Source organism: Erythranthe guttata, chromosome 13 (assembly GCF_056151865.1).
Source record: "Erythranthe guttata isolate IM_541 chromosome 13, IM_541, whole genome shotgun sequence".
Classification (NCBI taxonomy): Eukaryota; Viridiplantae; Streptophyta; class Magnoliopsida; order Lamiales; family Phrymaceae; genus Erythranthe; species Erythranthe guttata.
The window spans coordinates 3646216-3670162 of record NC_142545.1 but is presented as its reverse complement, the minus strand read 5'-3'; the positions used below and the strand labels follow the sequence as shown (position 1 = coordinate 3670162).

General features: G+C 37.6%; 2 protein-coding genes across 2 annotated transcripts; both read right to left on the bottom strand.

Annotated features, from left to right (window-relative positions):
- Window positions 1–1954: 1954 nt before the first annotated feature.
- On the bottom strand, window positions 1955–6174 carry LOC105952608 (uncharacterized). Its single transcript, XM_012976176.2, has 3 exons — window positions 5510–6174; window positions 2583–4729; window positions 1955–2444 (listed from the first exon to the last, which is right to left on the bottom strand). The coding sequence occupies exons 1-3, from the start codon at window positions 5938–5940 to the stop codon at window positions 2089–2091; spliced, it is 2934 nt and encodes a 977-aa protein (XP_012831630.2). The 5' UTR covers window positions 5941–6174; the 3' UTR covers window positions 1955–2088.
- Window positions 6175–20064: 13890 nt separating this feature from the next.
- Window positions 20065–23550, bottom strand: LOC105952676 (tyrosine aminotransferase). The gene is made up of 7 exons (XM_012976257.2): window positions 23092–23550; window positions 21914–22253; window positions 21610–21828; window positions 21423–21482; window positions 20968–21123; window positions 20781–20874; window positions 20065–20423 (listed from the first exon to the last, which is right to left on the bottom strand). Exons 1-7 carry the CDS (start codon window positions 23367–23369, stop codon window positions 20305–20307), a joined length of 1266 nt encoding a protein of 421 aa, XP_012831711.1. The 5' UTR covers window positions 23370–23550; the 3' UTR covers window positions 20065–20304.
- Window positions 23551–23947: the final 397 nt, after the last annotated feature.

Sequence of the window (23947 nt, the reverse complement as noted above, 5' to 3'; positions counted from 1 at the left end):
AGTTTTGAATTGTCCAAGCAAGAACTTTATGTAAGAGTTGAAGCACCAAAAGGAGAATTGGGAATTTTTCTGATAGGCGATCAGAGTGTTTTTCCTTGGAGATAGAAAATTCGACCGCCGGGTTTTATCAACTTGCAAATTCTTCCGCAGTTAGTTAAAAGAATGAAATTGACTGATATTATGACGATACTAGGTAGCATAGATATTATTATGGGAGAAATTGATCGTTGAAATGATAATTCATACAAATGAAATGCAAACTATCAATTCTTTTTCCAGATTAGAATTCTTAAAAGAAGTCTATAGCATCATATGGATGCTTGTCCCTATTTTAACTCTTGTATTAGGAATCACACTAAAGATGTTATAGAAAGAAAGAAAGAAAAAAAAATCGAAAAAGTCAACGCCGGAGACCGGCGTTGACCGCCGGTCAATGACGGAAACCGGTGGAGAAAAAATCAGGAAGAAAAAAAAAAAAAAAAAAAAGATCAACAGCGGTGACGGACGAAATTGTCCATAAAAATGTGTTTTTGGTCAAAATTGAATAATTTGTGAAATTTAGGGTCAAATTGAGGTTAGTTAAAGTAAATGATGAAATTGGAGTATATTAAAGTATGATGGGCTATTTAGTTTGTTACAAAAATTTGAACCATGTTTGAATTTTTTTGTAAAAATATTTATTGTGTGGATCTCTTTGTGAATAAGTACCCATTGATTGACTTATTTATAAACAACCCTTTAATTTAAAGACGTAGGAAAAGAAAAGTAGGAAGTGATTTGACAAAAATAAAATAAATAGGGAGTGAGTTATAATACAACTCAATCTCTTTATTTTTACTAGGATTTTCGACCAATATATATAAGTATGGGTATGCTCAACTCCTCGTTAACTTATTAAAAAAAAAAAAAAAAAACTCCTCTTTAACTTATCAGACAAATCGTTGTTATTGATTTCCTTTTGCCGTTTTCCCTTCGTCTTGGCTGTTGAGGTATGTTATTATTTTATTTTATTTTTTCCTTCCAAGAATGTTTATCGAATGAATTGTTTATGGGTCATGTTAACTGATTGTTTGTCTGATATTTGAGATCATAAATATTTGATAATCCTAGTACGATTTGATTGGTTGTTTATCTTTTGATGAATTGGTATTGATTTTTTTTTCCAGATGAACTCCGTACCTAGAGCCGCGGGCTACGAATACGAATACAATTTCTCGATCAAGGAAGAACTAGTTTCAAAGTACAAACACAGACCGATGCGCAAATTCACAACCCTAATCTTCGAGATCAGAGCCACCTTCATCACAAGGCCAATCGACGGTGAAGATGTGATCATCGACTCGGAGGTATTCGATGGCGTGGTCCAAGACAACAGAAGCAGTGACACCGTTAATACTATTGTACTCATGCAAAGTTCGTTGAGCGTACGTCTCCACGAGTATTGGATGTCTGGTGTCGAACAACGAAGGTTCGAGATCGAGGCGCTAGATTTCGCCAGACGGGCCGCCGCCAATGCGGCTGATCCCAGCCCTCGCCGCGTAGTGCCTATATTTGTTGACCTTAAGGTCATCACAGTTCAGCAAGAAGGCGAGCCCGTTAGGGGAGCCTTTGACCGGGCCCTCAGAGCAGAAAACTTGGTTCCATTTTTCAATATCCCGTGTTCGTACGCTACGTTCACAAAATGGCCCGGTACTCCTCCACATCTTGTACATTTTTTGATGCTTCTAAGGAAGATTAGGGTTGTAGATATTGATTCGGGATTGGCAATGATGAGGGTTTGCGATATTTGTTTGAAGGGCCCGAACATCGGGTCGCAAATATCGAGGGCAAGTTTGTGCCGTCATGCGTTTCATTCCCATTGCTTTGCTCTGTGGTTGTTGAAGGGCAACGAACTTTGCCCTACGTGCAATTCCGTAGCATATAGCATTATCCCTAATTTTGATGATTAGGAATATTTATTTAATAATTCTATTTAATATTTATTTTGTCATTTTTAATGATTCTAATTTAAATTGAGTTGCTTTAACTTTGTGAATTCGAATAAAATCTACGATTCTTGATCATAGAGCTAACTTAGTATCGAACTCGTCAAAACGAGTGCAAAACTTTAGCATCCTTTTCTTGATCGCTAGGCATAGTGGCCCCCAGTTCTTGCAGCATATGAACCACTCTTCGCATCGAAGGGCGGTTAATTGGTAGTGTACTTGTGCAGAGAAGCCCAACATTGATAACCTTGGAGACGTGTTGTTCGAATCTCGAATCTATGTTGTGATCGATCACGTATTTTATCCCTTTCTGGTCCAAGGTTGTCCGGACCCAAGTTGTCAAATCTTTCTCCCCTAATTCTTGATCGATCGCTCGTTTTCCGGTCACAAGCTCAAATAAGACTACTCCAAAGCTGTATGTGTCGCTCTTTTCGTTCACCTGAAGCGTGTATGCATATTCTGCAATGGGATATAAAGAAAATCGACGAATTGTTAGCTTGTTGAATCTATGTACAATTTTGTAACTAAAAGAAAAAAAAATCCAATAGAAATTTTGATTTACTCGTGATGAAAAAACACGGGAAAACGAGCAAGTACCTGGTGCAATGTAGCCACACGAACCAGCAATAACCGACATGGATTCAACTCCGTTTCGGGCCGCTCTAACAACTTTAGCAACACCAAAATCCGAAATCTTAGCTCGAAAATCTTGATCCAGCAATATATTATTCGATTTCACATCCCTATGCACAATAGGAGGTACAGAATCATGATGCAAGTACGACAAACCCTCGGCAGCATCCAAAGCAACCCTAAACCTCGTCTCCCAATCCAACAATTTACCCTTATTATTATTATTATTACCGTGAAGCAAATCGCCTAAGCTCCCATTACACATGTACTCGTACACCAAAAGCTTGCAATTACCCGAGCTACAACAGCACCACAAACGCACGATATTCTTATGCCTAATTTTCCCCAAAGTATTAACTTCAACATCGAATTCATCCATATTCGGTCTTTCGTGCAATTTTTTCACGGCAACCGTCTCCCCGTTTTCCAAAACAACTTTATACACTTCACCGGACGCTCCTCTTCCTATGACATCACTCTCTTTGAGGCAATCGTTAATTTTCAACTCGTCGAAGTTCAATTTGTGAAACGACGTCCACTTTGTGATTATCGCCACTCCTCCTTTCTCCGTTTTCTTTAGATTCTTGTACTTGAACAAGAACCAAACAACCCCACCAAGAAAAGCGAATCCCACTATTACGAAAGTAGACCACATCACCCAAGAAAAGATTCCACTCCCGTTTTCCGTTTTGGGACTGCAAAAAACGGCATCAATGCATAATCCTGGATTTTCAAGAAAGCTATCTTTATAAACCCCGTTTGCGAAAAACGGAGGTATATCACCCGTAAGACTATTGCTCGACAAATTTAGTTTATTGAGCCTCAAATTCTGCAACGACAACGGAATGCTCCCCGAGAAGTTGTTAATAGAAAGATCGAGGTAGTTAAGATCGGGCAAGTTCCCAATTTCATCGGAAATATAACCCGATAATCGATTGTTAGCCAAATTAAGCTCATTCAATTGTTTCATAGATTGAATTCCCATTGGAATACCACCACTTAGATCATTGTTGTTAAGATCGAGCTTCCCAAGTTGAGCCAAATTCACAATGGTGCTAGGAATCTCTCCACTAAGCCGATTATCATGCGCGGAGAATTCGATTAGGTTTTCCAATAATCCAACCTCGTTCGGAATATTCCCCGATAGCTCGTTGTTCGAGATTCTGAGCGTGGATAGATTTTTCGCACTGTAAATTAAATTCGAGATATTTCCGGAAAACGAATTTCCGTAGAGCTCGAGCAAGTAAACGTGCGGCAACCCCCAAAACTCCGCCGGAATTTCGCCGTAGAGCTTATTGCCACCAATCCTCACCCTTCTCAAAGTCTCGCATTTTCCGAGATCCGCCGGAATATTCCCCGAAAACGCATTATCTATCAAGAGAAACTGCTCGAGGGCTCTGTTCCGGCATATAAACTCGGGAATTTCGCCAGAGAGATTATTGTAGGACACGTCCACGATTTGCAGGCGCGAGTTCTTGCCGAGCTCTCTAGGCAAAGATCCCGTTATTTGATTTTGATACAATTTGAGCTCGTTTAAATTCGGTGACTTGGCAATGCTCTCCGGTATCAAACCCTCGAGTTGGTTTTCAAATAAGTTGAGGGATTCCAACGGCAATTCGCACAACTCGTTCGGAATATTCCCGGTCAAATTATTCGAGGATGCATCGAATCTTCTCAATTTCGTCAAATTAGACCATCCATGTGCAGGCAAAGTACCATTAAACAAATTCTCGTAAAGCTCCATTTGAACAATGGTTTTGAGCTGAAAAATCTGAGGAGGTATTGGTCCGACCAGTTTATTTCCACTCACGTCGAAAATCCTGAGTTGACTCAGTCCGCCAAAACTTTCGGGAATGGGGCCCGCGAGGTGGCAATTGCTGAGGAAAAATTCTTCCAAGTTAACTAGGCCACCGAGTTCGGGGGGGAGGGGACCGGGTGTGAACGGGTTGTACGCCAACCTTAGAATTTTCAGACTTGTTATGTTGCCTAGAGCGGCTGAAACGGTGCCGTTTAGCAGGTTCTCCATGAGTATAAGAGTTTCCAGTCGCCGGAATTGCCCGAAAGTCGCCGGAATTTCGCCTGAAAAATTGTTGCCATCTAAATCAACGTACCTGCAAAGATTGTAATTTAGTTAATCCCGAGCATTTCAAATTTCAAAAAACAAAATAAATAAATAAATAAATTTCATGCAGTTGAACGTACCTAGATATTTATGAAATATATTAAAATATATAAAAAAAAATAAAAAAAAATTGCCGACAAATTATCTTATATGGTTAAAAATTTGAAGAATTTGGAATATTAAAGTGTCATGCATTTATATATATTTAATTGAAATAAAGAAGGATAATCCTCATAAATGATGACAGAAAATATTGGTCCACCATTAATGGCACTTAATAATTCACTTTCTTCATAATCAAAAACATCATAATAATAGCATCAAACCCCACATCAAAACTGATAAGTTAGATGCTACACCTATTTATTTATATCTTTATTTATGTCTAGTGCATAATTTAAAATAAACAGTAAATTTAATTAAATAACTAACCACTAAGCACACGTACACATGGGTGTGTAATTATGTGTAGAGTATTGTTCGAATTCACTCAGTGTAAATAATCAAGTGTAACATCAAGTAAACTGACCATTTTGATTTAATCAAAAAACGAATTCATTTGTTCAAAAAAAGAAAAAAAAAAAAAAGAATTGATTAATTTTTTTTTTCTCAATTTCGCTAATTTCCAAAGCCTAAAGAAGAAAAACAGGGGAATTTAATTTAAATAATTTTTGTTCCCCTTCTGGGGAATTAATTCAAATGACAGCTAAAAAATTAAACTTACAATTATATATTCCAGCAGAAATCACAGCTGTAATTCGTGAGTTACCTGAGAAAATGGAGGTCGGCGAGGGTTTCGGGGATGGGGCCCACAAGCAAATTCTGAGACAGGTCAAGACGAACGAGGTTGCGGCACGTGGAAATCTCGAGAGGGAGCGAGGAGTTGATGGAATTTGTAGAGAGAGAAAGCGTAGAGAGAGAACGCAGGCGGCACAGAGAAATTGGGAAAGGACCGGAGAGAGAAGCGCCGGAGAGAACGACCGACACGACGGAGCTGCGGTTGTCGCAGGTGATTCCGCTCCATCCGCACGGGGTGGCGCCGGCGGCGCCGCCGTCGGACCAGGTGGAGAGAGAACCGGCGGGGTCGGAGAGAGAGAGCTTCGCGGTGAGTAGGTGGTGGGCCTCTTGGTTTAGAGAGAGAGAGAGGTAATTGAAGGAGAGAAGAAGTAGAATTAATGGAGCTGAGATTTTCAAATGCATGGCTGCTTTGTAGCTGTTTTGACTGTGAGGAGTGAGAGTGATAATCGGAGATTTAATTAAGAAGAGAAATAATTGGATGTACTTTTAGTGTGTGTTTGTGTGTGTGTGTGTGTTTTGTGCTTGAGAGGGAAAATCATGTGTGGGGTTTTTTGGGGGTATTTGGAAATTTGTTAAAGGTGGAATGGGGGGTGGGGGGTGGGGGTGTGGGGCGGGGGGCAAAAGAAATGTGAATTTGTGGGGAAAGAACAAAAAAGAAAAAAAAAAACTAAAAAAGGAAGTTGAAAGGGGTGGGGAAGGTTGTTATGTTAAGTGTGTGTATTTCCGAGGTGTGGGGTTGTTCGACTTTTCTTGTTATGTGATAATGTCCAATTCATACTGTATTTCTAATCTAGGGCAAATTACAGAATTACTGAATTATGGTCAAATTACGAAACTTCCTTCTATTTGGGTAATTATAGTTATGAGTGGCAATTTGGATCCGGTTCCATGGATCCGATTAGATCCGGTCCGGTCCATATGGATTCAGTTTAGATTAAATCTAGTTGAAACAAATTAGATCGGATCGAGTTGATTTGTTTTTTAAACTGGATCCATGTGGATTCACTTTAGATTCATTGAAAGTTCAACTAAAAATGGAGTGGGTCATATTGGATCCAACCAAAACCAAATTAAATACTAAAATAATTTTCTCAAAAAAAAAAAATCAAATATTATTTTAATTGGAAATTTAATAGATCAAACATTTTTAGCCCTAATGTGTGTGTGTGTGTGTGTGAAAAATGTCTTGGAATGTGTGTGAAAAGTGTGTGTGCGTGCGAAAAGTGTGTATGTGCATGTGAGTGTGTGTGTACAAAAGTGTGTGTGTGTGTGTGTACAACGTGTGAATGTGTATGTGAGTGTGTGTGTTTGTGTGTAAAAAATGTGTATGTGTATGTGAGTGTATGTACGTGTGTGTGTGTGTACAAGAGTGTGTATGTGTATGTGAGTGTGTCTGTGTGTAAAAAGTGTGTATGTGTATGTGAGTGTGTGTGTGTAAAAAAAAGTGTGTGCGTGTGTGTGAAATGTGTGTGTGTATGTGAAATGTGTGTGTGTGAAAAGTGTGTGAATATTATGTGTAGTGTGAAAGTTGAGATATTAAACTACATAAATTGAGATATTAAACCGTAAAAGTTGAGATATTCAACCTCATAAGTTGAATTAAACATAACATGAATCCATGTGTATCCAATCCGGATTGGTCTAAAACTCTAAATTCGATCCACATTAAATCCATTCATAGAGGTTGATTTTGAATCCGGTTCCATTTGTATCCAATCCACATGGATCCATATCGGATCCGGTCCAAGTTGCGAAATTGCCACCCCTAATTAGAGTCACTTCCCTTAATTATGTATTATCTTACAAAAAAAAAAACCTCCAAAAGTAAATTTAGGGATGTTAAATCGGTAAAACCGAACCGAAATTTCGGTACGCCAACATTTCATACCGTTCACCGAATTGAATATACAATTTGGTTCGCTAAAAAAACAAATTAAATAAATTTTATATAAATTTTTTTAAAGGATGGGGTGGTTGTAATTACCCAAACAAAGGGCTTTTTCGTAATTTAACCATACCTCAAGGGGTGAATGTAATTTGCGCTTACAATAAATGAGCGCTTTACAAATAAGTCCATCAATGGGTACTTATCCATAAAGAGATCCAAACAATAAACTATTATACAAAAAAGTCCACACATGGTCCAGAGGTTTGTAAGAGACTAAAATAGCCCATCATACTTTAATATGCTCCAATTTCATCATTTAATTTAATCTAACCTCAATTTGACCCCAAATTTCACAAATTATTCAATTTTGACCCAAAACACATTTTTATGGATAATTTCGTCCGTCACCGGCGTTAACTTTTTTTTTTTCCTTCCTAATTTTTCCGCCGGTTTCCGGCCTTGACTTTTTCTTTTTTTTCTTCCTGATTTTTCCGCCACCGGTTTCCGACGTTGACTTTTTCAATTTTTTTTTCTTTTTCTTTAACATCTTTTTTTCGCTCATTTAAACAACAATATTGTTGTGATTGACAGTAATATTAATTATATTACTGTTAGACACAGTAAAATTAGCTATACTACAGTTTAACACAGTAATATTGCTATATTAATCTCTAGCACAATAATATTAACACAACAACTCATTATCATTAATATGTTGACCGTTCAACAAATGCAAACATAATAAAAAGCCAAAAGAAATAATATTACTATGAGTAATAGTAATATTACTATAACAACAGTAATATTACCGTCAACCACAGTAATATTATTGTGTTTACAGTAATATTACAATAATAGACAATAATATTATTATTTATTACGTTACTCCGTGAATAACTCAAACAAAACAAAAAAAATTCAAAAAAATACTAATATTGATGTGGTTGACAGTAATATTATTGTGTTTACGGTTATTTTACTGTCAACGACAATAATATAATTACGTTGATTTGTCAACAAATCAAACAAAATTAAAAAAAAAATAACAAAAAAAAAATAATAATATTGTCATTGACTCTAAATGTACTGTCAAGGGCAGTACAATTACATAAATGTATTGTCAACGGCAGTACAATTACGTTAATCTACTGTCAGTGATAGTATAATTACATTAATTTACTGTCAGTGACGGTATAATTACCGTTAATGACAGCACACACAAAAAAAAATTTGTGGCGGCGTAAAAAAAAAAAAAAGTTGACGCCGAAATCCGGCGACAAAAAAATATATTTTGCAAAAAAAAGTCAAAATTAAATTTTTGTGATAAAAATTGATTAAATTGTGTGTTACAATTAAGAATTTGGTGTAAAGGATTGGGGGTAATTTTGTCATATACATGAATTTTTCCTTTATTTATAATAAATATTAAAGGGATGTGTTTATTGGTGAAAGAGATATAGCCCATAAACCTAGAATAATAAAGATGTTTGGTTAGGGATTTAGAGGGTGTTTGGCTAAGCTTATAAGATGTTAAAAGGAGCTTATAAGATGTTTTAGAGCTTATAAGCTCTTCTAAAGTGTTTGGTAAATTTTTAAAAAAAGATCTTAATTTTTTTAAAAATAAGCTGTGGGAGACCAAATAAGATCTTTTTAAATAAGTACCTCTACCCCACCTTTTTATTTAAGATCTTATAATGAGTAAAAATAGGAAATAAGCTCATTATCCAAACACTATAAAAATTAATCCTAAAAATAAGACGTAACAACTTATCAGCTCTAAAAACATCTTATCAGATGTAAGAGCTTATCAGCTGTTTAAAATAAGCTTAGCCAAACACCCTCTTAGAGGGTGTTTGGCTAAGCTTATAAGATGTTAAAAAGAGCTTATAAGATGTTTTAGAGCTTATAAGCTCTTCCAAAGTGTTTGGTAAATTTTTAAAAAAAGATCTTAATTTTTTAAAAAATAAGCTGTTGGAGACGAAATAAGATCTTTTTAAATAAGTACCTCTACCCCACCTTTTTATTTAAGATCTTATAATGAGTAAAAATAGGAAATAAGCTTATTATCCAAACACTCTAAAAATTAATCCAAAAAATAAGATGTAACAGCTTATCAGCTCTAAAAACATCTTATCAGACGTAAGAGCTTATCAGCTGTTTAAAATAAGCTTAGCCAAACACCCTCTTAAGCACAAAAACTCAATAGTATATTTTTTTTTGGTAGTTACACTACATATATGTAAGACAAAATTACATAATATATATATATATATATATATATATATATATATATATATATATATATATATATATATATATATATATATATATATATATATATATATATATATATTTTTTTTTTATTATGAAGAGGACCATCAAAATGTTGTCAAAATATCGGAAATTTCATTTTAAATAAAAACTCCAAATTGCATATCCATACAAAATCTTAAATATTATGTCTCATTTTCACTTATAGTGGTGTTTCAATAAATTTTGTAAATGTTAATTACATACTAAAATAAATTTATATGCCCCGAATGTAATTTGTAGAATGATATTAAACATTATAATATATTTAGAAATTATGAATGCACCCCTATATTTTTATTCTTTACGCGTTTCCCACGTTCCCGTATCCAACTTTTTGGAAAACGGAGTTTCCCGTGTATGTTTCTCTGTTTCCCCGTGTCCGCGTTCCTGTGCCCCATGCTACATGATCCTTATATTTTCTAATTCACTAAAAATACAATCCATTTCAATAATTTTAGACAAAATAAAATAGATTATGAACTTTTTTTCCCCAAAAGGAACTGTGCCTACTTTGGTCCCAAAATTGCTTTGATCTTCATTTTTTTCTTCAGTTAGTCGTTATCATGGTGATCTGTCCATAGAATTATGCAAATGCTCAATTGACTGGATTCATTGCAATTCCGGTGAAAAATAAGCTTGAAACTATAATTTGGGGCAAACTACAATAGGAACAAAATTTGAAGAGGGGAATCTCTTTTTTGAATTAATAGAGGGAAAAGTGAAAAAATCAAAACAATTTAGGGGGTGAAGTGCATTTGGCCCTGTTATTTACCCTCTGCACCTTTTGAAATACCAAAATCCCCTATAAACACATATAGAACATATATTTCAAAAAAGTTAAAATCAAGGGGGTGCGTCATTACACCTCCGCCACTGGCTACAACGTTCATGTAACCAAACGAGATCACTCGTCACAACTTTAGAAAGGAAAAAATAGACAAGAGTCAAAACAAATGGACGTGTTCATATACATAGAAGAACCAAATTTAGCTAATATATTCGTAGCTCCGTAGATTTCCACGCAACAGAAGTTGAGAGTGACACGATCAAATTTTCATTAAGTCTATATAGGAGAAATATATTTGGAGAAAAGAGAGAATGATTTATCTCTCACGTATATTAATCATATATATAGTGATATGTAGGAAACCCTAATCCTAACTACACAAGGTAACCTATTATACAAGGTAACTAGAATAAATAGGAATAATAATATAATGTACGTAATATATATATAATATATACGCTAATACACCCCCGCAGTCGAAACGGGAAAGGAGAGGACGTGGAGACTGGAGACAAATTGTTGGAACAGTTGAGTAGGGAGTCCTTTCGTGAAGATATCGGCGAACTGGTAGGCGGATGGGACGTGAAGAACTCGAACGTGTCCCAAAGCAACTTTGTCTCGGACAAAGTGGATATCGATCTCCACATGTTTCGTACGAGAGTGTTGAATAGGATTGCTGGATAGGTAGACGGCACTGACGTTGTCACAGTATACAATAGTGGCTTTCGAAAGTGGGCAGAGCAACTCAGAAAGTAGGTTGCGTAACCAAGTTGTTTCGGCGACGGCATTTGCGACAGCTCGATATTCGGCCTCCGCACTCGATCGAGAAGTGGTGACCTGTCGTTTGGAGGACCAAGAGATGAGGTTGTTGCCGAGGAAAACACAATAGCCCGATGTCGAACGACGAGTGTCAGGGCATCCACCCCAATCGGCGTCGGAGTAAGCGATAAGGGAGAGGTCCGGATTGGGGGAGAGTTGAAGGCCGTGATCGAGAGTGCCACGAATGTAGCGAAGGATACGCTTGAGAGCAGCCATATGAGGTTCCCTCGGATCATGCATGAATAGACATATTTGTTGCACAGCATAGCAGATGTCAGGACGCGTAAACGTGAGGTATTGCAGTGCACCGGCAAGGCTGCGATAAAGAGTAGGATCAGCAACGGGGGGTCCAGTGGTCGAAGACAATTTGCTCTTTGTGTCAGCCGGCGTAAGACAAGGATTGCAGGAAGCCATGTGTGCACGCTCTAGTATCTCGTCGGCGTACTTGCGTTGAGAGAGGAATAGCCCATTCGACGAGCGAGTAACTGAGATGCCGAGAAAGTAGTGAAGATCACCAAGATCCTTCATTGCGAACTCTTGATTTAGGGCAGCGATGATAGAGCGGAGCAATTCAGGTGTGGAGGCCGTAAGTACAATGTCATCGACATACAGCAGAAGGTAGGCGCATGAACTGTTGCGACAGTCGCGTGAACTGTTACGACAGTACACAAAGAGTGAAGAGTCGGACTTGCATTCTCTGAACCCCATGGTAGTAATGTAAGATGCAAAACGCTTGTACCAAGCACGTGGTGCCTGCTTTAGACCGTAGAGTGCTTTGTTGAGACGACACACGTGAGTGGGTCGAGATGGATCGACGAATCCGGGAGGTTGCTCGCAGTAGACAGTTTCAGAGAGATTGCCATGTAAGAAGGCATTTTTCACATCAAGCTGGTGGATTGGCCATGATCGCGAGAGAGCAATACTGAGAACTGTTCGAACAGTGGCTGGTTTGACAACTGGGCTAAAAGTCTCGTCAAAATCGATGCCAGCCTGCTGGTTAAACCCACGAACGACCCACCGTGCTTTGTATCGCTCAAGGGAGCTATCAGACTTGAGTTTCTGTTTGTATATCCACTTACCAGAAATAACATTAGTGAACGGGGGGCGGGGCACAACATTCCAAGTATTGTTTTTAATTAAAGCAGTATATTCCTCAATCATGGCGTTTCGCCAATTTTGGTCAAGGAGAGCTTGGCGATAGTTGGTGGGAATGGAAGAGATAGAGGACGCAACGAAAGAGAAAGGGACTTTGGGTTTGTGGATGCCCACTTTACTGCGAGTCACCATAGGGTGAGCAGGGGGAGGTGGGGGAGGTGTGGGTGTAGGAGAAGGAGATGTGAGCTGGCCGTGGTCAAGAGGTGGTGCTGCAGGAGAAACAGGTGGTGGCTGTGTTATAGGATTGTTGGACGAACTGTTGGAAGATGGTGGTTCACTGTTGGAACAGTTGGATGAACTGTTGCAACAGTTAGCCGAAGTCTGAGGGAGAAGGAACAGGGAGGGTGTGTTTTCGTCCAAGGCAGAAGGAGGAAGTGTGTTTTTGGGGGGAGTGGACTCAGCAAAAGGAAAGTTGGTTTCGTCGAAGGTAACATGACGAGAAATTATGATTCGGCCAGTGGATCTATCAAGACAACGATAGCCTTTGTGAGATGAAGGGTGACCGAGATAGACACAAGGGGTAGAACGGGGGGCGAGTTTATGTGGTGTGGTGGCGGTGAGGTTGGGATAACAGAGACAGCCGAATACTCGAAGATGAGAGTATGTGGGTTTGATGAGGTAAAGAGCTTCGTGAGGAGTCCGGTTTTGTGTGGTTTTGGTAGGTAAGATATTGAGTAGGTGTGTGGCCATATGAAGGGCTTCGACCCAATAAGTAGGAGGAAGATGGGCTTGAAAGATGAGGGATCGAATCATGTTAGTTATAGTGCGGATCATTCGTTCTGCGTGTCCGTTTTGAGGGGAGGTGTGGGGACACGAAAAACGATTTAGTATGCCGTGTTTAGTGAAGTAGTTTTGAAAATCAGCATTTTTGAATTCACGACCATTATCACTTTGTAAGGCTTTCAGGGGATGTTGGAATTGAGTTTTGAGAAGTGTATGAAAATTGACAAAGGTTGGAAAAACATCAGATTTATTGCGAAGGGGAAAAGTCCATAAATAATGGGTAAAATCATCAACTAACACAAGATAATATTTGAAACCCGTAAGGCTAGAAACAGGAGAAGTCCATAAATCAGCATGAATAATTTGAAAAGGAGCAACCGTAGTAGATTTTTGGGAAAAAAATGGTAGACGAAAATGCTTGCCTAATTGACAGGCATTACAAAGAGACTCCCTAGCGTCTTTATTATGGGAAGGAAAAGTGCTAGAAAATAAACGAGACATGACGTGTTTGCCGGGGTGACCTAGACGCCGATGCCAAAGAGTACGAGATGAAGGTGTTGTGACAGTGAGGAAAGCAGCGGGAGGTGAGGTGGGGGGAGGGACGTTAAAAGGATATAGGTCACCGGAGCTATTGCACCTGAAAATTTCGACTCGACTCCGAAGATCTTTTACAGAAAAACCAAACGGATCAAATTCAACCGAACATGAGTTATCGCGGGTGAACTTTCGAACAGATATAAGGTGTTTGACGATATTGGGTGTGACATAGACATTTGTGAGGCGGAAAGGAGTGGTGGGAAGAATGGTGTGGCCTATGTGGGTTATGGGGAGGGTGGAACCATTACCGACGACAACATGTTTGGGGAATTTACTGCCAGGATTAAAAACAAAATTGAAATTACCTGAGTGTGGTGCCATATGAGAGGTCGCCCCGCTGTCCATGAACCACTGTGCCTCGGTAGGCTGCTGAAGTGTCACCGTATTCAAACGGTTTGCGAGATCCACCACGTTGGCACTGTTGCAGGAACTGTTGCAACTGTTGATGGAACTGCTAGAGCTGTGGCACGGTTGCTGCTGCGGATGAACCTGAGTAGGAGCCGAGTGACCGGTGTAGGGTTCAGGTGGTCCAGTAAAGTAGGCTTGGGCCGCTGGGTCGCCCGATGTATTTTGAGCGGATCCTAGAATTGACTGTTGTCGGTAAGGTGCGCGCCAAAGTTGAGATGCGCCATGAGCACTATGATAGCCGTAGTGCTGCATGGGGTGACGGTTAGTGCTGCGACCTCCGCGACGGTTGGATCGGCCACCCCTGCGCTGATAGCGCGAAGAACTACCTCCGCGGGAACTGTTGCAGCAACTGTTGCAACTGTTGGATGGACAGTTCGCGTTGGAGGCGTAGAAAACAGCAGCGGTCTGCTCCGGTTCAGAAATTCTTGTTTCTTCCATCTGAAGGAGCGAACGAGTCTGTAGAAAGGTAGGAAGGGGATTTTGAAAGGAGATGAGATTGGCGACGGTCCCGTAATTTTTCGGAAGGCCGTGTAGGGTTTGTAGAACGAGTTGTTTGTCGGAGATTGGATTTCCGACATCGGCCAAGCTGTCCGCCGTGGTCTTGATTATTTGGCAATAGTCGTGAATGGAGAGAGTGCCTTTCTTGAGGGACTTGAATTTTTCTTCAAGTTGAATGGCTCGATAATCCTTATTATCGGTGAAGAGAGAGGAGATAGCCGTCCATAGATCACTGGCGGTAGAGGTTTTGGAGAGAACCATGCTGGACAAATCATCGGAGATGGTGCCGTAGATCCAAGATTGGAGGAGATAGTCGGCGCGTTGCCATTCATCGGCGGAGATTGAATCTGGTCGGGGTTTGCCATGGAGAAGATCTGAGAGGCAGAGACGACCGACAGTAATTGTAAAATAATGGCTCCACTTTTGATAGTTGGGATTTTTTAGATCGAGGATAACGGGAATTAGAGATTTGATATTGGAGACGGCATGGGCGAGGTGGAAAGGATTGAGAGAGGCGGTGGAGGAAGAAGAAGAAGAAGAAGAAGTATCGTCGGCCATGGAGAAGAGAAGAGACGGCCGAGAGGGGGAGAAAGATGGTGACGGCTAGGTTAACCTAGTGTCTGATACCATATAGGAGAAATATATTTGGAGAAAAGAGAGAATGATTTATCTCTCACGTATATTAATCATATATATAGTGATATGTAGGAAACCCTAATCCTAACTACACAAGGTAACCTATTATACAAGGTAACTAGAATAAATAGGAATAATAATATAATGTACGTAATATATATATAATATATACGCTAATAGTCTATGAGAAGAGTCTGAAGATCCCTTTGCATTTCATCCAATCTGTTACAACAAGAGATCATAAATTTGGGCTTTATATTGAAGTCCATACTAAATTTAGGCTTCGCAAATATATCACATGGGATTACCCAGAATGAGTACTAAATTTTTATTCTTGGATTAGCTATTTGGGCTCACAAAATATAACACACATTAAATAAGTTGCAAGTGTTCAGGTTCACAGGTCCGAGTTTCAAGTCAAGAAACCCTTAATCGAGCCTATAAAAGGAGTTATCAAACACCACATGCGCACATACACAAGGACACAAGCATCAAGCATAGGGATGGCAAAAAAACCCGAACCGCTAGCTATCCGCGGGTATCCGCTCCGTTTAAAACCCGTTACCGAAACCATTAGGGTTTGGTAATGGTTTTGGTAAAAGAAAAGAAAACCTTCATGGTTTTGGTATGGTTCTGGTTTTACCTTTGCGGTCATGGGTACCCGACCATTTAATATATATATATATATATATATATATATATATATATATATATATATATATATATATATATATATATATATATATATATATATATATATATATATTATTTCAACAATATGAATAAAGAAATAGCAAAATTTTAAATATAGTATTAAATAATTTAGGGAGGGTATATTTGTATAATTTACTTTTTTTTCTTTTCTTTTTTTCTTCCTCTTTTCTGAGAGTTACTTAAACGTTATCGGATCTAAAGTTATTTTTTACCGTAATTTAAATGGTAAATGAGTACCCGTGGATATCCGGATATTCGTGGTAATGGTTGTGGTATTTTCATCAACTTTTTAAAAGGGTTTGGTACGGTCATGGTTTGAGCTATATTAAATGGTAATGGTTCTGGTATTGCACTTTTTCGAGGGTACTCGCTCCGCTGCCATCCCTATTCAAGCAAGGTGTACATCAAGCACTCAAAAGCTCTCAAGTCTCGAGCTCTTGCCACGACGAAGAACAACAACCGCGGAAGTTCTACATCTTCATCAAGGCACCATATACACAAGACGTAGAAATTCCCAAATCGATTTGTAGATATTCAAATCTACTTCCGCAAATCAAGGAAGGAATCAAGCTCTAAATTCAAGAACAAGCTTCGGCCCTTGGATTAAATTTAGGAGAAGAATCAGAGGAATCAACAAAGATTGCAACCCATTTCATTTTGATTAAAATATATTTATTTGTTCCTATTTTTTCTTGTCTTGTAATTTATTTTGCAGACATTTAATTTTGAGGTTAACAGTCCCTAACACATGCCACTTTTTTGCCATTTCCATTCCGCCGTTACTTCTTGCTGTTACATTGGACTTAAATCTGACATGAACTTGAAAATCTCAATATATGGTATTGACATGGATGATTAATCGATGTGGCCACTTACGTGCATGCTGTTGTTGATATGCTTCGTGAAACTAACTCATATATATTAACCAGGGCCGGTCCGACGTATTTTGGAAGCCTGGGGCCAGCATATAAATTGTAGCCTTAATAATATGGGGTTTCTGAGCAAAGTTATTATTATTTATTTTTATTTTTTACATATTGTGTCTACTGACATAATATAAGAAATATTGATTAATGTAAACTACATGATCAATAAAATATTGGAAATATTAATGTATATCCCAACATTTATTTTAAAGTAAGTGTTAGAGAAATATGCAATAATTTGATATAAATATAGATTTAAAATTATATATTTTTTAAACTAAGTTTTAAAAATTATAAATAGATTTTTTTTATAAATATATATATATATATATAAAGGACCCTTAGAAAATTGGGCCCTGGGCATCAGCCCTGCTTGTCCCACCCCAGTACCGACCTTGATATTAACTCAATTACTCATGCATTGGCACCCAAAATGACTCATCTCTCAACTTTGCTAGAGAGAACGAGCGACCATGCACATTTCCAAAAAACCCATTTCAACTTTGCAAACGAGTCACCACCATGCAAGAGACCCATTCCGACCTACTTAAGAGGAAATTCTAATAATTGACTGTGAACGATATAGTTGTCGGTTGCATAGCATTTATTTCGACTTGGCATGAAATTTCCATATTTGAACACAAAACATATAGTATATATATAATAACCTTTTGCAATATGTGCGCGTAAACACACTTTAGAATTAGTTAATAAATAAGACATAAAGCTACATCTATTTTTTTTAGTTCTTTCTAATCTGATATTTTGTTCTATTCAATATTATTAGAGACGATTAAAGATGCATCAATCAAATACAAGTTTGAATAAAATATATGGATTGATATTCCTTACACCATGACATTTTTTTTGGTTGTTTAAATGAGTTGAAGACATTATTTTTGATTTTTTTTTTCTTTTTTGTGATTAAATTCAAGTCCTTCATAAGAAGAAGTATGGGAGATGGTACTCGTAACCTAGACTTTTACCCTATTGATAAAGTTAGGTACGAACTCTTTGAGAATTGGTTGAAGACATTGATAACAGAATTGTAAATGGTCCAAATCCTCAATATTTGACAAAAGAAAGAATTCTTGTTGAGTAAATTAAAATATTATAAATTTCATTCAACAAACTCAAATATATTCAAAGAAACACATCATTCAAAGTACAAATTGCATTGCATCAGATGTGTGTGATGGAAAACAATTGAGTTTAGGGGATTATTGAGGCAATTTACGAGTTCAAAGATGTGTCATATGGAAAAAAACAAGCGATTTGGAAAAGAAAGGCTTATATTCTAATTAAGATGGAATCTGAAGTTGAAGAGGGGGGTTGACTCTTGCATATCATGTGTGAAGCACATGTTGTTTTCCGTCCAAACTAGCCAGCCAAATTGATGGAGGGACAAAAATAGCAGAAAAATTGCATATTTAGAAATGGATAATGTCACTCCAACTTGTTTAGGGACGAAAAGCGAATAAGTGGTAAAGTATGGAGACGAAAAGTGTAATTATCCCTAAAACTGCCGAAATTGAAAATTTTCTGAGAAAGCCATTTTCGATCCATTCCGTCCGATTTTCACCTCTACTTTGCGGTATTTAAAATTTTGAAACCCTAATACAATTCCAAATTTATCAATCGATATTTTTTTACCATTAACTGTGATTGACCACTTCTTTTAAAAAAACTTATTTTTAACAATTTATTTTCTCCTTCCAGCAATAATGATATATATATTGATCGGTCAGCACAACAACATTAAAAATAATTGATTATTTTCTCTGAAAATATTATTGTATGGACCGGTCGACGAATCAACATTTTAAAAAAGAAAAAAATACATTATTTTTCTACAATTTTTTGGTTGGTCAAGGCTCACGGCTATTGTATTAATATTGACCACAACATAATTACAACCAAGAATGCTAAAATTTTACATTTACAATTCGATTTGATTCATACATTAATCGATTCAAATCTTTAAACAAAATCTTAAAAATACACTAAAAATCTGACGCTTTATGATTCAACGAGTCAAAACTCAGTTGACTCAATAGAAGAGTGGTGATAATTATGGTTGTGGAAAAGTCTTCATTTGACCAAGTCAACATACAACTTGCACTGATTACAGTGACCCTAAAAGCAAGATAACTAATTAAAGCTGGAATAAAGAGTCAATTCTGAAGCGGGACATGTTAGCGACGTAACAAGTGAGTCGATCCAATGAGTTCACACCAACTCAGTCAAATTGATTATTGCCGGGAAATGAATTGTTTGTCAAATCGCCTTATTAAATATACCAACTCAAATTTAATTGCCCCATCATCGACTTGCTAACTAGTAACTACTAGAATTTATTTGCCAAACAAAAAATCTAAGTATTTATTACTTGGAAAATATGAAAATGAAATGTATGGCTGATTTTGCATTATTAAAATAATACGGCATTTTACTATGACTCGATTCTAACTAAAAAAAACCACCAAATGGCGATTAGGTCCATAGATCTAGACTTAAATGCATATAAGTTTAGACAAAAAACAGTTTCCTAAATAAATTCACCCCATGCAATCTCACTCCTCTACGTCCTAGTAAACCACCGGCTTATACTATGCCACACCAGATAAAATACACTGGGTAGATATTTACAAATCATATACACACACATACCCACATTGGTGTGTGTAAATCAACGGTAAAAAATCATCCGGCGTAACCTTCATTGGGTGTAGCATATAACTAACCGTAAACCCCCCAATAATGGGAGTAGCAGTTCATTGATTTCACAAAAAAAATTATTTTTATTACCAAAAAAATCCGATAACTCAATGAATTTAGCAAATGACACCCTACAAACTCGATACTTCGACGGACGGTTATGTGCTAAAACAAAATGCATTGTAGGAAATTTCTTGCTAATATTACTAAAATGAGAAGATTTCTAGTAATTCGATGTATCAAATTCAATTAACTCATGAAAAGTAATCCACAGCCCAAAACGTAAATTCTTACGAGCTACACTAATCAACGGCTGAAAAGACGAAGGGCAACAAACATTCAAATTTTCAGAACAATTGCGTTCCATTAGAATAGTAGAGCAAGTCTTGCCTTCTATTATTTGGCACATGTTTTCAAAGTGTTTGGCAGAAGCAGGAAACGAAGAAGAACACGACATCTTCTTTCGATTTCCCGATTAAGAAAAAAAGAAGCAATTTATTCTCGAATACTTATGTATCGAAAGATGGGATCAAACGCAAAGTTTGAAATCACCAAATCTTATGCACGGAAAACGAAACAACTTTCTATTGTTTCTTTGCATGTCTCGCACAGAAAGCTTTCATTCTTGAAAGGCCATCGTCTAGAGAAGATGGCTCAATTGCAAATGTTATTCGGAGCCAATTCTTTAGACCTACAGCGACACCTGTCAATGGTAAATTCATCTTTTTCGTTAAAATCTAATTGAATGCATCATTGAATCGGAACTTGTGTGTGTGTGTGTGTGTGTGTGTGTGTGTGTGTGTGTGTGTGTGTGTGTGTGTGTGTGTGTGTGTGTGTGTGTGTGTGTCTATATATATAGACACACACACACTAGAACCTCGATACTTTAATAACCTCGCTTAAATAATAATTTTTCCCAATCCCGACTCGATATAAACGTACTAAATTATTAGTTCGATAATTTAATATTTCGTTAAATTAATAGAATTTTAATGGTCCCGACTGTATTAATTTATAGAGGTTTAACTGTATATATACATATAACCACTAAATTATTTACCTGGGAGTACTATCACGGATTCCTCTTTAGCTAGCTTGCAGCAGAAGTCCGTATCATCCATAAAGCCTTCGAGGAGGGAAAGATTAAGTTTTACCTGCGATGCAAAAACTCGTTGCAGATCAGTTAAAGGATTATATGTTAGTTTAGTAAAAGAAATTGTAAATGTTCGGCTGTTTTTGTTTTTTACCATGACAAACATGGATCCTTCGGGTTTGCTTGGACAAGTAATGCAGGGAATTTCCTTGATTCGATCGTAGCATATCTCTGCAGATTCTTTAAGTGTACTTACAATTTTCGTAAAGAAATCAGCCGGGGTGTTTTCAAGAATCTCCGGAACTGCCCCCTGTTCGTGTCAAAGCAAAAAAAAAAAAAACTTTCAAAATCATTACGAGAAGACAAGAATTTAGAACGTATAAGCAAATATGATATAAATATATCATTTCAGTATATATAATGATTGGGTTGTTCAAATATTAGTTTAAGCCATATCTTCAAATCGAACACTAACATTTTCATGATGCTAAAAGGGAAACGATAGCCAATTTAAACGAGCAAAAAAAATAAACAATTAAAAAACAAAGGAATCAGTTGCAGTAAAGATGGCAATTAGAAAGAAAAACACGAGTCTGAAACAAAAGAGACCTGCATAAAGGTCGCTGGGTCGGACGTAATATTCAGAAATCCCTTGATGCTATCAACAATCTGCATATATGGAAATATTCAGCACAATTGGCAAAATTACAAAATAGAAAACTAGGCTTCGATTATTTCGAGTTATTTTCCAATAATTTATTTTCCAAGCAGAAAGAAGTGCGAGATGAGAAAATACCCCTTGCTTCATCAAGATTCCGTTAGGATCATGTGTGACAAGCCAGCCAAGCCTCCAACCAGGAACAATCCATCTCTTTGATATCGATCCAACTGTAATTATCGGAACAATTGACCCAAATACCCCCATTGGAACAAACGGGCTTTCTCCAAACGTAAGGTGATCATACACTTCATCAGCAATCACCAAGATTCCAAGCTTTCTCGCAGTCTCCGCAACCTATTAAATCATTTAAAAGTTATTCCAATAAATAAATAGATCAAATTAAATCCATATTTCAACTCAAATTCAATGAATTCGGTACCTTTTTCAAGTGATCATACTTGAAAACATTCCCACAAGGATTCCCTGGATTTATTACAACCATAGCAACGGTGTTTTCGTCAGACAAAGCTTCAACTGCAGCAAGATCAACTTCCCAGTTATTTTCCGGGAGAAGATCGAAATGCCGCACTTCGAGATCGGAAAACCCAGCTCTGGCTTCGTAGTAAGGGAAGCCAGGTCTCGGAAGTAATATGTTTGCACCGGGGCGAGCGAGGACTGTCACAATGGCTTCTAATGCTTGTGTACATCCAATTGTCAGAAAAACATCATCGGGCGATAGCTTGTAAGGAAGGTCTTTCGAAAGGTGTTCTGCCACTGCCCTGCTCACACAAATTAGTTTCACATAAATCATTTGGAACGGTATGCAAATTGTGTTTGTTAAGCTTTTCAATACATTTTCATAATTAAGATTTGGAAATCGTCAAAACTTGTGCACATACTTGATTTGGCTGCTACATCAAAAATTCTCTCCATTAAGGCCTCGTTTGGTTATGGAGATTAGTCATGATTAACTAAATAATAGGAATTTGTTTGATGTTTGGTATTCACAATAACTTGCCGGGTCGACCCGCAGATATTATGTTATCATGACTTATCTTGCCTTCTATGCATGTTTTTTATTGGATTATCGAAGGTTCAATAATATAATTGAATTTCGTTAGATTATTTAATCCTATCTCGGCAACCAAACGAGGCCTCGTTTGGTTGCCGAGATAAGATTAAATAATCTAATGAAACTGTATTGTTTTATTGAACTTTCGATGATCCAATAAAAAATATGCATAGAAGGCGTGATAAGCCATGATAACATAATATTTACGGGTCGACCCGGCAAGTTATTTTGGATACCAAGCATTAAACAAAGTCCTATTATTTAGTTCATCATGACTAATCTCCATAACCAAACGAGGCCCAAGTACACAAAATTATATCACTTCAAATTATTCTTCTAAAATACCCTAAAATCAATCCCCTCTTTTCCCAAAAGTGAGCAATAAAACAGTGTACTTTTGCGCATATATCTCGTAACGATGTTCAGAAGAGGGGAGAAAAGATCCTATTCAATACAATGCACGCATGAAACACGAATCCATGGAAACTGGTAAACCAATCGACAGCTCACAACTCACGGCGGAGCTATTACTAATTCGAAAATACCTGCGAGCGGGAGGAATACCAACGGTGGAGGAGTAGCCGTTGAACTTGGCGGAGCGCAAGGCGGAGCAGATAGCGTCCTCGGCCAAGGGGGTGGTGCGGAAGGAAGGGAAGGCGGAAGGGTCGCCGTGACCCAGCGGAATAACCGGCCTAGCTTCATCGGGGTTTAGATTCTCCATTAACATGTTCAGCACACCTCTGACAGTGATTGCCGACGCCTGCGTCAGCTTTTCATTTCCAATGAAGCGCCAATTTTTCAGCGCCGACCCACCGTTCTCCATTGATGAATTTCTTCGTCCGCCTCTCTCACTGGTTAATCGTTCCTTTTGTAGAGATTCTGAGAGGTGGTTGGTGGGTGGGGGAAAAATGGTGAAGAAGGTGACAAAAATAGGAAGCACAAATTGTAGTGGGCTTTTTTGATTGACAATTTTTGGGGAAATAGGTGATTTGGGGCTTTACGTCTTCTTTTTTTATTGGTAATTTTTAGAAATATCTATTAGGGTGGAAAAATCGGAATTGAATTTTCGAATTTCTTGGAATAGACAATATTTATCTTTATATAAAGGGTAAACTACAGATAAATCCCTAATCCAAAACTCAAAACACACATCAGTCCCTAGGTAGTTTTCCTAAGCAAATCAGTCCCCACTTATGCGCCTAACATGCAGATCAGTCCCTAACAAAATGTGCAAATACTAAAATACCCTTTACTTTATACTAATTTTACATAACTTCTTTTCAACTTCCAACGCGCCGTTTGTGTTACACGCTCTTTGCCGTTCAGTTTATACTCATTTTCAGACAAAGAAGAAACAGAGAAGAAACGAAGAACAAAGAAACAACAAAGAAGGAAGAAACA